This window comes from Coturnix japonica, chromosome 14, assembly GCF_054131305.1.
Source record: "Coturnix japonica strain WE chromosome 14, WE-NBRP24, whole genome shotgun sequence".
Lineage (NCBI taxonomy): Eukaryota > Metazoa > Chordata > Aves > Galliformes > Phasianidae > Coturnix > Coturnix japonica.
The window spans coordinates 6873864-6890903 of record NC_140676.1 but is presented as its reverse complement, the minus strand read 5'-3'; the positions used below and the strand labels follow the sequence as shown (position 1 = coordinate 6890903).

The 17040-nt window shown below is 48.3% G+C and overlaps 1 protein-coding gene across 4 annotated transcripts in view; it reads right to left on the bottom strand.

Moving 5' to 3' along the window:
- ACAN (aggrecan) overlaps positions 1–17040 on the bottom strand; it is a 41794-nt gene that overhangs the window by 4026 nt on the left and 20728 nt on the right. For 2 of the 4 annotated variants that reach the window (XM_032446794.2, XM_085514949.1), the window contains exons 6-13: positions 16617–16913; positions 14044–14556; positions 13418–13592; positions 12855–12982; positions 12464–12757; positions 11774–11968; positions 7612–10764; positions 441–554 (exon numbers count right to left, since the gene is read on the bottom strand). In XM_032446794.2, coding sequence (XP_032302685.2) covers positions 441–554; positions 7612–10764; positions 11774–11968; positions 12464–12757; positions 12855–12982; positions 13418–13592; positions 14044–14556; positions 16617–16913 — 4869 coding nt within the window. The remainder of the gene's footprint in view (positions 1–440; positions 555–7611; positions 10765–11773; positions 11969–12463; positions 12758–12854; positions 12983–13417; positions 13593–14043; positions 14557–16616; positions 16914–17040) is intronic. The other 2 variants (XM_015873080.3, XM_085514951.1) reach the window with 1 other exon arrangement.

Sequence of the window (17040 nt, the reverse complement as noted above, 5' to 3'; positions counted from 1 at the left end):
GGCTCAGCTGAAGCATCCTTCCATGAAATTCCAGTCTAGCAGAGAAAGTTTGCCTGGGGTGGAGATGTACTCAGATGTTTCCCTACTGTCACAGATGAACAGAAAGACCCTTGATCCAAAGATGCAGCAATCAACACCATCACAGTCTGCATGCAGCTTCAGCAGAGAAGCTGAACACAAACACGAAAGCTGAAGAGGACACCAGAGGTCCCTGCTTGGGAATCTCAGAGAACACGATGCTGTGATGAAGAAACACATCAGAATATGAAAAGCAAAAGGCTCAAAGCTTTTCCCTACTGAGTTCCAAGCTGCTGTTAGAGGTTAGCTAATGAGATGAGGGCAGGGCTGATGGGAGCACCTGGGCTCAGCTTTCTGGGGCTGGGGCTGGAAGGAGGTAATGAGGCTGTTAGTAAGATTAGCTGAAGCCGAGTAGACCGTACCGATCTCACACAGGTCCCCTCCGTAGCTGGGAAGGCATAAGCATTTGAAAGAGTCGATGCCATCAACGCAGGTAGCTCCATTCAGACAGGGGCTTGAGTGGCACTCATCAGTGTCTGCAAGAAATCAAGGGCTTCCATTAGGGCTCTGGGCAGAGAGTTCCACCAAGAGGAGAACTTGTTTCCTTGCTTGGTTGGGATGCAATATCGGTCGTTCAGGTCTTATTTGAAAACATTCTGCCACTGCTGTTGCTGGAGGAATGAAGTCAAGAGACCCAACCCACCCCATGAGGAAGACATTCTCTTGATGCCACCTAATGGTTGAATGCCACTCTGGACATATCAGAGCAACCTCAGCAAGACATTTCCAATTCAAAGTACTCAGTGACTTTGACAGCTGTGGAAACTTCCTTGCCCAGCATCTACCAGATGGGCGGAACACACCAACTTCTGCTGGGTCACAACTAGAAGAACATTAAGAAATCTCATCTCAGTGAAGCTAAGTGCAGGAAAGAAGTGGGTTCAAAGATGGTTCAGCCTTTTCCTTTTCAGGATCATAGAAAAGACTATGGTAGCCTTTTCCTTGGTGAAGAACACCCGAGTGCAGTGAACCTCTCCACACTACTTGTTTTTTGCTTGTGATGGGACTGGAAGAAGCTGTGCATCTTTCTCAGCCACTGATTCCATCTTGGTGGTGGAAACTATTCCTATTTTCCCATCTAGAGCAGCCCTTAAGATGCTTTCTGCTTTCTCAGAGGTGAAAAGAGAAGTTGGTATGGGAGGAATTGGACCTCCAACTCTTCATTGTTTCTCAACTTGCTAATTAGCAATTAGTAAGTCTGGGTACTAAATGCCATCATCTGGCAGCCCTTCCATCCTCTGTCATCTTGGGGAAGAATGAAGCACCGAAGCAGGTCACAGGTAGGCAGCTTGATCTATGTACTAGAGAATCTAGTTTGTGCTGGAATTAAAGGTCTTCTAGTCTGTCTCCAGACTGAGCCTTAATCCTACTTATTGATTTTAAGAATCAGAAAGAAAACCATTCAGAATGAAAAGATCTCAAGAGATGTTCAACTCCATAAAGAAGACTAATGAAGAAAGTGGGTGGACACCCATGCAGGTTATATTGAAAGATTGGTTAGATCTTCATGCATCTTTCATTGTTTTACACTCAGAAGAAATAGAATGCTGTGAAAGTGCTGACTAACACTCCATGCTGTCCTTGTAAATGAGAGGGGTTAGTGAGGAAACGTTCAAAGATGATGAGCATGCTGGCTATGGGAATACCAGAGCAGAGTAGCAATGTGAATGTCTAGTTGCTCAGCAGCCAATATCTGATCTGTGAACTAAAAGCTGACATGCTCTGTAGTGTGCTTGAGAATTGTCTTCTTTATTCTAGATCATACCAATGTAAGCAACATATTTGTTCCTCAGATGGTTGAAGAACCACTTAATGCCAGTTTTGCAGTTAGCCCTTCACTGAGAGAAGGAATTTCTTCCTCTGGATCTCCCTTCCAAATGCTCATGAAAGTTTTCTGGATTTCTATATTCAATACAATGCAAAGAAAATTTGAGGTCTTGTTTCCATGATGTTACGAAATACTTTGAGACGTTCCAGTTTATATGAGGGGTGGTGGGTCTGGTAAGAGAGAGGACCTCCAGCTGGATGGCTCTTGTCTGTAGTAACACTTAGAGTTTGTAGGAGACAAAAAACATAGAGGAAAATGAAATATCCTCAGGAATGATGACAGCGTTGGAGGATCCCTGGTCTTCCCAACAGCAGTGGCAGCAGATGTTTCATTGATCCCAATGGGCTCCAGCTGAAGAAGGAAGGAAAGGCTCTTCTTTGTCCATTGGGCTTCACCAAGAGGAAAGCACACTGCAGAGGTGGGAACAAAGCACGTACAAAGCAGAACATTTAGTGGGGAAGAATGAGTCTTTGGTCATCTTCAGCAATATGGAGTAGAGTTTGGGTGCATCCAAGGTCTCTTCTGAGATGCATGGGACCCACTGGGAGCTGCCATCCCTGGTGCTGAAGGAAGAAGGAGCAGACACACGCATACAAACTCATTGCCACAACTCTCCAGCTGGGAAATAACACTGGAAAAGAATTTCCTTTTACAGATAATGTACATAATATGACTGTGCATATTATATATGCTGTAAAAACAAAGCTCTGCATGCAATACGTTGGTTAGATACATACACACATACACTCATATATATCAGACAAAAAGTGTATACTCATTGGTAGTGCTGGAAAACAAATGAGACAGTATTCTTTTCTTCCATGACACCTACAGCTTGATCAGGTTACCAGGCTGATATCAGGAAACTCAAACATGTTGGCCAGTCTGGAGGAAGTGTGGAGGATTCTGTTCTTATAGAAACATAAGCTTTAAATTAGCAGCCACGATGCCTATGGAAACCATGGCAAGCTGGTTTGTGGGTATTTCTAGGATATCACATCAAAGCCATAGGATTTACAGGAGGTGAGAACTCCAGTAAAAAAAATCCCATCTATCACTCAGTGCTTGGTTCTTCCTTCTTAGCCTTTTACATACCATAAGCATATCCCCTTCCACAGGGTTTATGGCTGGGTGAGGTCAGTAAATCACTGCCCATCCCCAGCAGCTGGAAAGCCAGCAGCAGGGGGGAGTTTGACATTCTTGCTTGTAAGTGAGCTACTTGTTTGCTTGGCTGAACAGCCATTCAAAAGTCAGCTCTGCTTTGAGGTGCAGCTAAAGAGCTTATCAGCTAACAAGGAGGAGAGACTACTGCTATCATTACCCAGTGCTAACAAAGGAATACGAATGTGGCATAGGATGCAGAACAGAGGCAGCCCTGGCTTTCAAGAGCTTCAGACATGAAACACAGACAGGGAAGAAAATGCTTTGCAGTACTGAGAATAGGAAGCCTGCTTAGAAATTATTATTAACTCACTTCTCAAGGATAATGCAAAATCAAGAGCTCTTTGGGAGATGCTTTGCACCGCAGTTAATATCACCCAGAAGTTACAAAGGATTATTCAAACCTATTGTGACAACAGATCCTATTTTATACTACTAACAGGACCCAAAGGCTAACTTTGGGATTACTTTTTATTAATGAAAACAAAAATTAAAACAAAACGAAACAAAACCCTTCTAATGTAAATAGGGTCTTGCATCTGGAAGTTGTAAACTGTTGGCTGGCAAAAGCAAGGGGAGTTACAGAGTTGCAGTGCAGTCTTTGAATTTGCTTCACACCATTTGCTTCCTCAGCTTTCTCTTACACTGCCAGATACTCACTATATTTAGTCAGTACTATTTTCTTTTGATGCAGCTAAACACTGCATAAGTATTCTCCCAGTGCCTTTGAAGACATTTGCTGTACTAGATCATGGAATTGGAAAGAGAAATCCTTTAGAAATGAAAGAGAAATAGATCGGTCCTGGCTTTGCTCAGAAGGCAAATGGCGTGCGAAAGTGAGCCCACAGTGAGAGAGAAGGGAAGACTTTCAAAATCCTTCATCCCAATACTAGAAACAGTGTTAATGTTCCATAAAACAATACAATCTGTGCATTCCTCCCAGTGAAAAGCCTGTATCCATGATAGCAAAAGTGCTCGTGAAATGAAGCTACCTTGGTGTTTAGAACACTTATGGCAGAGAAGCCGACTGCAGACAGGCTGGGTGCTACCACCCATCCCCTGAACAAACTCTAGTTTTAATCACATTGAGAGGAACTGGTTCAGAAGAATACTCTATGATTTGGATTCCTGCTTCTGTTCTGCACAGAGGAAAACATAAGGCTGAAACACGAGGCATTTTCTGGATGTCCAACAGTCCCTGTGGAGCTCCTCACCCCTTCTTTATAGACCTTCCTATGTGTGATTAACTAAACAGGGATTCAGAGACCAGCTACATCATTATCTTCTAGAGACTGAGGTAAAATTCCAGACACAAGTCAAATGTGCCTTTCTGAGACTCCAGGGGAGTTTGAACTGATCACTCAAATAGAGAAGAAAAACCTTTGACTGATTGACTCCTACAAGGAGGGAAGTGGAGTCGTTGAGGAGAGTAATTCCTCCATCACTTACAATGAGCAATTAAGTTACTAAAAGAATTAACTATATTAATTAAACCAAAGCTGCTTCTGGGATGATCCTTATGAGCCAAACATAAAGAAAACAAATAGAAAAAAAAAAGGCTATCCCTTGGATTTTTGGGGGCGTGAAGGAGGAAAACCCATCAATACCTTTTCTCACTTGGATTCTAACCTTCAGCTGCTTTGGGGCCATTGGTGGAAAACTCCATGGGTTCTTTTCACCAGAGACAAGCAAAACTTAGCACAAATTGCTGCCACTTCAGCACATTTCTATTTTTCTCTTAAGTTTTTAAGATGTTGGCTGGTCAGACTGCTCCAAACCACGGCCTCTCACTGACGCTCCAGCACGCTTTTCTCAGTTAATAATTATTTGTCTTCAAATGTTACCCAAAGCAAAAAGACCCACTGAGCTGGCAAAGCTCTGGATGGAGAAGCCAAGACTATGGCCATTTCTTTATGCTCTAGGCTTCCTGTCGTCAAGGAGGAACCCAACTGCTGACAAAGACACGTGCAAGCAAAGCCTTCCATTTTGTTAACAACTAAAAAGTATTGGCAACCCAAGTGTTAACCTCCAGTCTTCTTGTCCTTGTGGCTTTGTCTCTGAGAGAGAAGCAGAGCCTACAGAAAAAAAATGCAATTCTTCTGAAGTTATCCCACTGAAAAGACTGCTGAATCAAACTGGAACACTTAAATGGCAGGACAGGAGCCCAGCAGCTGCATGTCCTGCCCTGAGCTCCAAGCTCCTTCTGTGAGTTGAACCAGCTTTGGTCATGCCTCAGTGGTAGTTGAAACGCATTGCATTTAATGAGCATCCACAGCACCCTACAACCCTGAGCACAGCACAAGGTTCCAAACCATGGCTCCAACCCATGATTCTTCTTTGTAGGCTTTTCATGTTCACAGTCACTCTGAAGAGCAATGATTTCAGAAGAGGATACCCGAGAATGCAGACGTGCTGCACATTCACGGTCAGCAACACTTTCATGCTGCCTGGATGAGCCTTGTTCAGACCCTGACCTGGACTGCATTTCACCCCGAAGAAATACTACAGCAAAGAAGCTTATCAACAAAAGGATTCTCATACCCTGGATTATCTTCTAGAGAAGCAAAAACCAAGCACGTGTTCTGAAGCCCAACTCTAGTGTACAAGGAATCCATAGTTAAGCTTCGTGCAGTTATCACTTACCTCTGTCACCTGTTAAGAAACCCCAGCTGCTATACTGCCATTCCCATGACTCACAAATACACAACATATTCCAATCTTGGAACATTTTTCAATCTTCTTCACACACGAGCTGCCTAACACATGGTTTTCTTTCAAAATGCTTCACAAGAATGTTGGCTAACAACTGCTCTGAAGAATCTGGCAGTTGCCTTGTGGGTAATTTATAAAAAGAAAAAGTGGTGAAATAAAACAGCACTTTGGGGCCATGTTTTTTTCTCCTTTTGCTGAGCCTTGCTGGCTGGTTCTCTTCCTTCTCCTTGTCCTTCTGACTTGTTTTTCCCTCCAGGTTAGGACGTGGCAGCAAACACAGCCCAAGGGCAGAGCCCACGAGGGGTGCAAGGAGGGTTTTGGGGGCTTTCTGCAAAGACAGGTGGGATGTGTGGGGAGCAGCGCTGAGTTGTGGCCACTTGTTTTCCTAAATGATGCAGAGTGAAATGCAGCGATTTGCACAAAGCACTTTGAGGGTGGGAATGAAGCTAGAAACCAGGCTGAGAAGCACAGAGCCCTGCATTACAGACCCATACCAAGTGCAGGGCTGTGCTTAGTGGTGGGGGTTCACCAGGAAGCAGCAGTCCAGGAGGCAGCATGGGAAGGGAGTGGAGTGAATACTGCTTTTGCTAGAAGCACATCTCTTTGCAAATGTATTTTGTGCTGTATTTCTGCAACATGGCCAATGTGAACAGAACCACGAGACATCTAAAAGCACCAGAGTGTGTTTATGTGACAAGATAAATGATTTTGCAGTGAGGACTGTGCCTCAGAGCCTGCTCCTGGCTGTAGCAAAGTGAAATCAAGCCATTGCCAGGGATGCTGTGGGACATCCTACATTACCAGGCTGCTTCCTGGCCAAGAAGTGGCTGGGAAGTATGAAAATGTCCCTGCTTGTCTTCTCATTGTAGCATCCTAGCGCCTGCGTGGCATGTAAGCACTGCTTGGTGGAGTGCTGTCAGGAAGCTGATGAAGCATTTTCACCATACAAGGTTACTCAGATTTAAATATTGCATCTGTTTATACTTGGCAGCAACCAGTCCTGCTAAAGCACCAAAAAGGGGCAGGGTGAAGGGAGCGTATGTATCAGCACGGCTGCCAGAAGCTGTGAGCATCGTCTTGTGCTTTTTGCCTGTCTGTGCTGCGGGGAGCAAATGCAGCACTCAGCAGCAACAAGGCTGAGAGCAGAGATCTCTGTCCCCAGCTGGCTTGTGCCTCTCAGCCCCTCGGCACAGCAAAACAGCTGATGGACGGCTGCTGTGGAGCAAGAGATTGGAAACACCCAAGGCAGCGAGTCAGCACATCATAGAGAAACAAAGCAGGGCAGAGGCTCGCAGCCTGCCTGATCCAACTTCCCAGCCACACCAACCAGCCAGGGTGGAAGTCTCAGGCGGGTGGAGCCGTCTTTGCTCTGCTTTTCACATGATGAGAAAAAAAACACAAAAACGTTGTTTTCTTGAGATGAGAGCAATGGCTAAGAGCAATTTCAGACAGGGTGTGAATGTCCTGGGTGCCTTCCACTCAGCTATCACACCCAGCGGCTCTCACTGATCATTCACAGAGTGCACTTTTTCCAGCCCCCGTTCCAGCAATACAGAGAGGAGAGGTCTCCTACATCCCAACCACCACCCATGTAACCCAGGGGTACAGGTAAGTGATGCTTGGTCATGCTCCTAGCAGGTGCCAGCTCCACCAGGAGCAGCAGCTGGGAGGAGCAGACGATGCCTGCTGCCATACTGCAGCAGGGGAAGATCCCCATGCACCTCCTGGCGCTTCCCCTAGGCTGGCCCTCAGCTCTGCCATGGGCAGGCAGGAGGAGATGTGCCCCCCTCCCTCCTTTCCCTTCCTTAGTATGTTAGGAAAAGGCACAGTACCTTCTGTCGTGGGTCCTAGTGCATCTATTGCTTCTTGGGAGGCTGGATGCAGGGCAGCAGTAGCAGTGGCTGGCAGATGGGGATTGTTGAGGACAGCAGCTGTTTCTGTCTCTTGTCCTGACGCCGCAGGAGTGGAGGGCTCTATTTCAAGCTGAGTCTCTTCAGTGTTTCTGGGTCCCTGTGTTAGTTCAACATCTGGAGCGCTGGTGCTAATTACAACATCTGGGACAGAGGTTTCCCCTGAAATGCCTGTGATCAAGTGTGATGTATCAGGAATTTCCTTCTCAGGAGCACCGGAGGGCTCACCACTGGCCAGAGATGTGACAGCAGTGTCAGTGCTAACAGCAGGCAGCCCAGGAGTTTCCCCACTGCTTTCGTGGGCTGTGGATGTCTCTATGCCAATCTCAGGAAATGCAAATGTTTCACCACGGGCTTCCTGACTTGTGGATGTTTCTACACTAATTTCAGGGAAGGCAGGACTTTCGCCACTTACTTCTTGAGTTGTGGATGCCTCTATGCTAACCTCAGGATAGGCAGATGCTTCACCTCTGGCTTCTTGTGTTGTGGAAGTTTCTATGCTAATTTCAGGAAATGCAGATGTTTCCCCACTGGTTTCATGGACAGTGGATGTCTCTATGGTAATCTCAGGAAATGCAGATGTTTCACCCCGGGCTTCTTGACTCGTGGATGTTTCTATTCTAATGTCAGGAAAGGCAGACGATTCACCGCTGATTTCACGGACGGTCGAAGTTTCTATGGTAATCTCAGGAAAGGCAGATGTTTCTCCACTGATCTCTTGAATTGTGGAGGCTTCTATGGTAATCTCAGGAAACGCAGATGTTTCACCCCGGACTTCTTGACTCGTGGATGTTTCTATTCTAATTTCAGGAAACGCGGAACTTTCCCCGCTAATTTCATGGACTGTGGATGTTTCTATGCTAATTTCAGGAAAGGCAGACGTTTCTCCACTGGTTTCATGGACTGTGGAGGCTTCTATGGTAATCTCAGGAAACGCAGACGTTTCACCCCTGGCCTCTTGACTTGTGGATGTTTCTATTCTGATTTCAGGAAATGCAGACGTTTCGCCGCTGATTTCTTGAAAGGTGGATGTTTCTATTCTAATTTCAGGAAACGCGGATGTTTCCCCACTGATCTCTTGTATTGTGGATGTTTCGGTGCTAATTTCAGGAAAGGCAGACGTTTCCCCACTAAGTTCCTGAATGGTGGATGTCTCTGTGCTAATCTCAGGGTAGGCAGATGTTTCCCCACTGGTTTCCAGATTTGTGGATGTTTCTACACTGATCTCAGGGTATGCAGATGCTTCCCCACTGATTTCTTGATCTGTGGATGTTTCTATACTGGTTTCAGGGAAGGCAGATGTCTCACCACTGACTTCATAAGCTGTTGATGTTTCTATACCACCTTCTGCAGATGTTCCCCCACTCAGGTCTCCAGATGCAGAGCCCTCACCACTTAGTCCAAAGCCATAGGGAAACGTGACAGCTGTTTCCCCACCCAGCTCCTGTGAAACCGTTGGCCTTGTCACAATTTCTACTAAATCTGATGTGACTAAAGTGACTTCTGGAAGTCCCGAATACTCCCCACTGATATCAGTCACAGCTGAAGGTTGTCCGCTTAGATCTGTGGCTCCAGAAATGTCTCCACTGAAATATGGGATCCCGGATGGCTCTCCGCTGAAGTCTCCTGTTCCTGAAGGAAGCCCACTAGATTGCACAGCTCCAGACCCTTCTCCAGATAGTCCTCTGTCTCCAGAAAGAAATCCACTGATTTCTATCATCCCAGATGGTCCTTCTCCCACCTCTTGAGCAACTGATGCCTGCGTTACAACTTCTACCAGTGTGGTATCCACGAGAGACACGGTTGGAAAGCCTGAGGTGAGCCCACTTTCCTCTCCAGACGTGAGGCCACTGATGACTTCAACCCCAGAGGTTTCTCCACTGCTCTCTACTACTCCACTTGGAAATCCACTCATCTCAAGCACTCCAGAAGCGCTCCCACCAAAGTCTATGTGTCCCGAAGGCTGACCGCTGACCTCGAAGCCCCCAGACACCATGCCTGATGTCTCTCCCGAAGGCAGTCCGCTGAACTCCACAATTTCTTTTGCTTCTGCTTCTGCAGCTGATGGAGTTGTCACTTCTTGCAGGCTGGTGCTTATAAAGGTAACGCCTGAGACCTCACCACTTCCATCAACACCAGAGGTAAGGCCACTCACGTCCACCAGGCCGCTCACCCCGTGTGTTCCAGATGGTTCCCCACTGATGTCCAGTCCTGAGGGAAACCCGCTGAGCTCAGGCACCTCAAAAGGCTCTCCACTAAGCTCAGGCACACCAGAATGTTCCCCACTGAGCTCAGGCATCCCGGAGTGCTCCCCACTGAGCTCAGGCACCCCAAAAGGCTCTCCACTGAACCCAGGCACCCCGGAATGCTCCCCGCTGAGCTCGGTCACCCCAGATTGCTCCCCACTGGCTTCAGCTCCTGAGGGCAGCCCTCTGGCCCCACTGCTGTCCCACTCTGCAGATGGAAACCCTGACAGCTCTCCTTCACCGCTGACTCCAATTGATCCTTTTCCCTCCTCTTGCCGTCCTGGTGCTGCCGTTACAACTTCTACCAAAGTGGAATCCACAAGGGAGATGGTGGGAAAACCAGAGGTGAGCCCACTTTCCTCTCCAGACGGCAGGCCGCTGATGAGCTCAGTGCCAGAGATTTCTCCACTAAATCCAGAATGCAGACCACTGCTTTCAGCTCCAGATGGCATCCCTCCAACTTCTGGGATCCTTGAAACAGACACTGATACCTCTTCCTCTGCAGAAGTTAAGCCACTGGTATCAACAGTGCCAGAAGGCAACCCGCTCACATCCCCTGAGGGAAAGCCACTTTCTCCAGGTACAAAGCCACTGCTCTGCAGGTCTACAGATGGTAATCCACTTTCTCCAATCCCGGAGTGCTCTCCACTCAGTTCAAAACCTCCAGAAGTTGGTTCTCTGCTCATGTCTGGGGCTCCAGATGCTGAAGGTTCACCACTGGTTGGGTGCTCTCCAGACTCAGGGAACTCTCCGGACACGTCAGGGATGGAAGCATTAGTACTTGTTTCCTCTGGTATTATGGTAGCTGGAGGGAAAGCAGATGGTCTCACTGGAAAAGGAGGGAACAAAGAGGAGGAAATAGGACAACTAGTTAATATTAGCCATTTCCTAATCTACCTCCAAACTGACATCTAATAACATCGTATTTGGGATAAAGGGCTCTGGTAGAAATCTTTTGATGCCCTCAAATTTGTTAATGAGGATATTATCTTAAATAATAGTTACATACAAATTGCTGGGAAACAGACAGAATATATCAACTTCTGGCATAGGACAACTGCAGCAGTGACACTAATTCCCAAGAACCAGAATAAATCTACAATTTACTTAGACATGGCATATGGAAGAGAAGTTCGGTGCTGCCCTGAGCCCATCTTGGCTCTGTCCCCTGGGCATGCATAACCTGGGGTCAGTTTCTAGGCTGCCTCCTGGACACACAACAACATACTTTGTGAGATGCCCAGGCAATGTGAATGTTGTTCTGCAACAGCTATGCTGGCCAGTGCCATTCTGGTAGCGTAGCTGGTCACGCAGCGAAAAGTTCTATATACTTGTGTAGCTCCTCCTGTTGTACCTTTGTGCACAGCTAATTTGCTAATAGGGTGAAAAACACAAAACAAACAAGAAAAGAAAAGTTCTCTGAGTGGGACTGCATATCAGTTCACAGCCTGTTCCACAACAGTATGGAAAACCAGCAGAGCAAGAAGTCCTTCCTTCAGTTTGAATAACTGAAGCTCCTTGGTCCCACACTGAGCCTCAGCGTGCCCTTCCCGTCCCATTGCCTCCACTTTAGGGTAGCCTGTGGAGGACGACGTGTCCCTAAGGAGCACTGTGTGTCTCAAGTGCCTCTGTGCTTCCCAGCACTCTCCTCTGAAATGCACCTGAAGCTGTTACATGAAAAGCTAACTGCAATGAAGAGCCCTCTGAGATTTCACACCCTCCTCCTCAGTTGCATTTGGAAGGCCCTCCCTTCAGCAAGGACACAGTCAGTTTATTTTAGGAGCGCTCTGGTTCTACAACAGTACACATAATGACTCAAGAGTCAATGCCTGACCCACCTGAGAGCAGTGACACGTCGGTTGGGAAGACCTCTGTTCCCCAGGCTGTCTGATTCTCAGGCTCAGTGGAAAGCTCTGTCTCCACAGTTGTTTCCTCCCCAGAAGGTATTCCCTCCACCCCAGGGATCACTTGGGTTACCATCACCTCTTCTTCAAAGAGTGAGGTCACCCCCTCCTCCTCCGTGGATGGCAGAGCTGAAATAGAAAGACATGGGATGGAGTGTCCAAGAGTTCAAAGTCCCAGATGAAGCAGCTCCATAAGTGATGTAGATACCAAAATAAGAAGCCATGGTGAAAAAACAACCTGAGCCCCTCATACTCGGACACAAGCTGAGCAGAGAAGAGGAGACAGTGGGGAACTGGGTGAGATTTTCCCTCTGAGACATTATGAAGGCCAGGTTGGATGGGACCCCAGGCAATCTGATCTAGTGCTTGAGTTAGTGGGTGGCAACCCAGCCTATGGCAGGGTGGTTGGGAGTGGATGACTGCTGAGGTCCCTTCCAACCCAAGCTGTACTATGATCAAGTTAATAAATACACAGTTATGAGGATGTGCTTCAGAGGTCCCAGAAGAAGCAAGGCTTTGGTGAATCCCACTTAGCCCTAAGTAGGAGGACCCTGGTGCACCCACGCTCTCATTGCAAAACCCTGTTCCCCAAGGAGGAAGGACCTAGGAGGAATGGGACAGTACCTCTGAAGCAGAAAGCGTGATGCCGTGACTGAGGGTCGGGAAAGCCTGTCTGGTTGTAGTGCTGGTAGATGGTCCTCACACCGGGTGCATCCCCCCCACAGGCAGGCCGGGGGCTCACGATGGGGTACCGCAGACTGCCGTCAGCCAGCCACCCAGGGTAGCACCTATCCAGACCTTGCTTCCAGGCAGCGTGGAGCTGCCCAGCAGAGGCCAGCGTGGCATTTTGGCTTGCACAGTACAGCTGGGCTTCTTGGAAGGTGAACTGCTCCGGCTGGGTCGCAAAAAACACTTCACCTGTGGGCCAAAAGACAAGACAAGCGTGAGTCTGAATCTCAGCACCATTGGCAACCTGCAGCGTGCCTGCCCACATGGAGGAATGGGGAGAACGTACCCTTTAGCCTGTCAATGTAACAGTACACATCATAGGTCTCTGAGGCCGGGCGCATGCCGTATGACCGCACACCCGGGGAGCTCTCTTTGTCTCCTACACAGTTGCTGCGGGGATTCACAATGGGATACCTGATAAAAGAAGAGAGGAGGTGAGCCATGCTGCATTGGGGCAGAGAATATAAACTTTCCTCCATTGTTTTATACGTGAGCTCACTGTGAAATTCATCACTAGTCACGCAGTTGAGGAAAGAAATGGAAGAGGTTGAGAAAAACAAATCTACTGGCTGCTATATGAGGTGACAACTTCAGGTTGGGACAGCTTTAGCTGTAGATAAATAGAGCAGCAATGCAGACCAGAGGGAAGCCTCAAGTTCAAAGAATGGTTTGAGCTGGAAGGGACCCTTAGAGGTCATTTAGTCCAACTCCACTGCACTGAACAGGCACAGCAACAGCTGATCAGGTGCTCAGAGCCCCATGCAGCCTGATCTTAGATATTTCCAAGGACGGGACATGGTTGAATAGTCATTTCATAGAGATGTATTCCCTTCACCGATACGGCTTTACCTGACTGTCTGGTCCCGCAGCCAGCCGGCATCACATTGATCAAAGCCAGCCTCGTAGGCAGCCTGGAGCTGCTCAGGAGTGGCAATAACAGCGTTGTTCTCCAGGCAGGCCTGCTGGGCTTGGACGAAGGAAAGGGCATATCTGCTGGTGGCAGCACGGTAGTGAAACACCACGCCTGAAGGAAGAGTAACCATGGTGAAACAGGGCATTAGGAACCCCCAAACTGCGATGTGTCACCAGACAAGATCTTCCCAACAGCAATGCAAGGATCACTTCTGCAAACTCACTTGGATGGAGATCCCTCATTCATTGAGTTCTGCTGCATTATAGGGTGATGTTCTGGGCACCTCTATAGCCTTCCTGTGGGATCTAGTTCTCCTGACTTTCCCCTCACACAAGGGAATGCAAAATGCAAATTACCACCACTGCAGCCCCAGGCATCAGACATTTGATCCCCATCCTGCTTATGATGAAGAAGCCCACAGTCCCCCTCCAAAGCCCTTCCATCCCACCCACGGTAGAAGCATTCAGACTGGAACTCCAACCACCCAAACAGGCCTGTACACCTCTAGAGATCTGGATGTCCTTTGTACTAGGTGAAAACCAGACTATTGCTGGTGACTCACCAGTGGGGGAAATGGGTTGCCTGGGGAGGAGGGCAACATCAGGGGCTGCTGTCACTTGCACGAGATGATCTTCTACAGTGAATGGCGAGGCAGACTCCAGTCCCGGTGTGGCAGTCATTCCTATGGCCTCTTCTACTGAGCTCATCTCTGCCATTCCGGTGGTGAAAGCAGTGCCCAAGACTGATGTAGTGACCTCTTCAGGCACAGCCCATACCCCTGTGACCTCCTCTCTGGTCACATTCTCTTCCCCCGGGGAAGCTGTCTCTACTGTGACACTGGGGGTGAAGAGGTCAGGCAGGACAGTGAAGCCCTCATACAGCTCAGTGGCGGTGGCTGTGATCTCCATGGGTTCCAGGGTAGCGATGCTGCCACGGGCCTCCTCCTCTGTGGCATTGCGTGGCAGGGGCAGCTCTACCTCAGTCTGTGTGACCGTCTGTATGGTGAAAGCACTGCCCAGCTCAGTCCCAACCTCATCGGTGAACAGTCCTGGGACCAGAGCCTCGAAGTCATCACCTATATTGGGAGACAAAGCACAGATTGATGGACATGGTCAGTCCAGCAATGTGTACAGTGATGGTGCTGTCATGGAGGGGAAGATGAGAATTTGCTGGCTTCAATGGCAGGGCGTGGAGTCACAGAATCACAGCATGGTTTGCGTTGGACCTTAAAATACCATCTAGTTCTGACCCTCTGCAGTTGGGAATCTTCCACTAGATGAAGCTACTGAAGCCCCATTCAACCTGGTCTTGGATATCCTTGAGTTGGAGGCAATGACTCACCCCATGCTCCACAGCTGGAAAAGCAGCCAGCTTTCCCCGTTCTCCCATCTCTGGTTCCCGGCAGCACCCTGCCCAAATCCGAGTCTGCACTGACCTCTAGTGCCTGCTGCAAAGAACTCAAGGTGGCATGGGAGCAAGGAAAACACCTACAGCAGCTCTGAGCCTGAGGAAGGCACGGGGATCCTCATATTAACTGCACGAAGTCACACCAGGATCACTACCTTCCTGCTCTTGCACAGCTAGGGACCTAGGAACTCATCACATAAAAGCATGCTACCTCCATCACGGAGACAGCTGAGGCCACTCAATGTAGCAAACTTAAACAAGTGCTTTGCTCCCACCTTCCCCCTCCCCAATCACTTTTCTGCATGAGTCATGTCCCTTAGGACAATATGCTTGTTGACATCCCACTGAGCAGGTCAGCCTGCAGATGGGGACCTAAAGAGTAGCACTGAACCGAGCAGGTCAGGGAGGGATGGCAGTGCAGCGAGGCAGGTCTCAGCTGGGGAGGGAGAGCTAACAAGATGTCATCAGCCTTTGCCCATAGTACTGCTGTCCCCACTCTATTTAGTTCCAATTCCATTTTCCTGCTATTTCATTTAAGCCAGTGCCTCTCAGATCTTAAAGGATTCAATAAATTAGCTAGAGATGCTCAAGCAAGGACTGGCTGTACTCAGCAATTTTGAATGAATGCCCTTAGATAACCGGAAGGCTGTGTTGCTGGAACACAGGTCACATAGATGGATACCGAGAAGCCTGAGAGGTTTTACAGAGACAGATGCATGGGCCTCCTGATGCACAGATCACATATATATCTGGGCACAATTGGTTTGAATGAGAGGGTTTTCAGAACATATTATTTTTGTAAAGATGGACTCCCACGTGAATGCTGTCCCCTCTGGCAGCCCTAAGCTGATCCTGTTCAGCTGAGCTTTGTCCTCTCCTTGCTGCAGGGAGAAGAGGGAAGGCAGGAGGAAGAGGGCGTAGCAGGGACGCTCTCCACTTGCCAGGCACGATTTTGCCAGAGGATGCTGCACTCTGATTTATCCCAGTGTGGACACTCAGATGTGTGTCTGCACTGCGTCACGGTGCTACACAGAGTCAGGTCTGTTCTCTTTTTCCTTTGCTTCCATCTCCAGCACTCAAAGTCCTCTACATGGAGCACCTGAGGTCTGTTCCACATCTCCTGAACTGCTACCTGGGCAAGCATCCATACACTTCTGGGACTCTTATTTCCTACCTGAATGTGAATATATGAATGAGAGGCTAATTCACAGGTACCTTCACAAAAATAAATAAAGAAATAAACAAAAATCAAAGAAGCAAGAAGCTCCTCTGCCTTAGTTCAGAGAGGGTCTGTCATACAGGTAAGTATCATACAGAGAGAGTAGCAGTGCAAGTGTTTGGAGGCACTGGCTAATGAGGGCAGTGAAACAGTGAGCTGTGATCTGTCTTTTATACTGGTGTGCCTTCTGTGCTGCTCTGCAGTGACCAGAAACCCTGAACCACTACCTGGGAGTTCCTGAGATGAAAAATGACCAGCAATGGAATATTTCCTCCCCCATGGTGTGAATTACTATAATTACATTAACCTGTGCTCCTAAGGTGCATTAGTGAATGGTTTTGAAAGAGAAATTGGAGTGGACCCACCTTGTCCTGATTAAAAACAGCAGAAAAACATTTGGTGAACACTGTGATGAAAATACACAGAGGATATTTGCAGATTAAGTCAGCTGCAAACAAGGAGCTCCTCCTTGCTTACGTGGGTGAAGAAACATCACTCAGAGCACTCACCACTGTAGCAGATGGCATCGTAGCGGGAGCTGGGGTGAGGATACCCCGTCTGGTTGGCAGGGTTCAGGTAAACGGTCCTCACGCCCACCAGGTTCCCTCCGCAATTGGGCCGTGCTCTGGAAATGGGGTAGCGAACGCTGCGGTCAGCCAGCCAGCCCGCACTGCACATGTCCATGCCATCCTTCCAGGCCAAGTACAGCTCGCCCGTGGTGGCCAGGCGGGCTCCCAAGCTCTGGCATTTGTCAAAAGCTTCCTGGAAGGTGAACTTCTCGGGGGAGGTGGCGTAGAAGACTTTGCCTGCAATCACACGTTCCATTAGCACAGAGGTTAGTTGTTGAGTTTAATCCCAATTCCCATTCTATCTCCCTCCCACTCCTGAGTCTGGATAAAATGAGAAGTCCTGTGTCCTACAGCTGAACTGCAG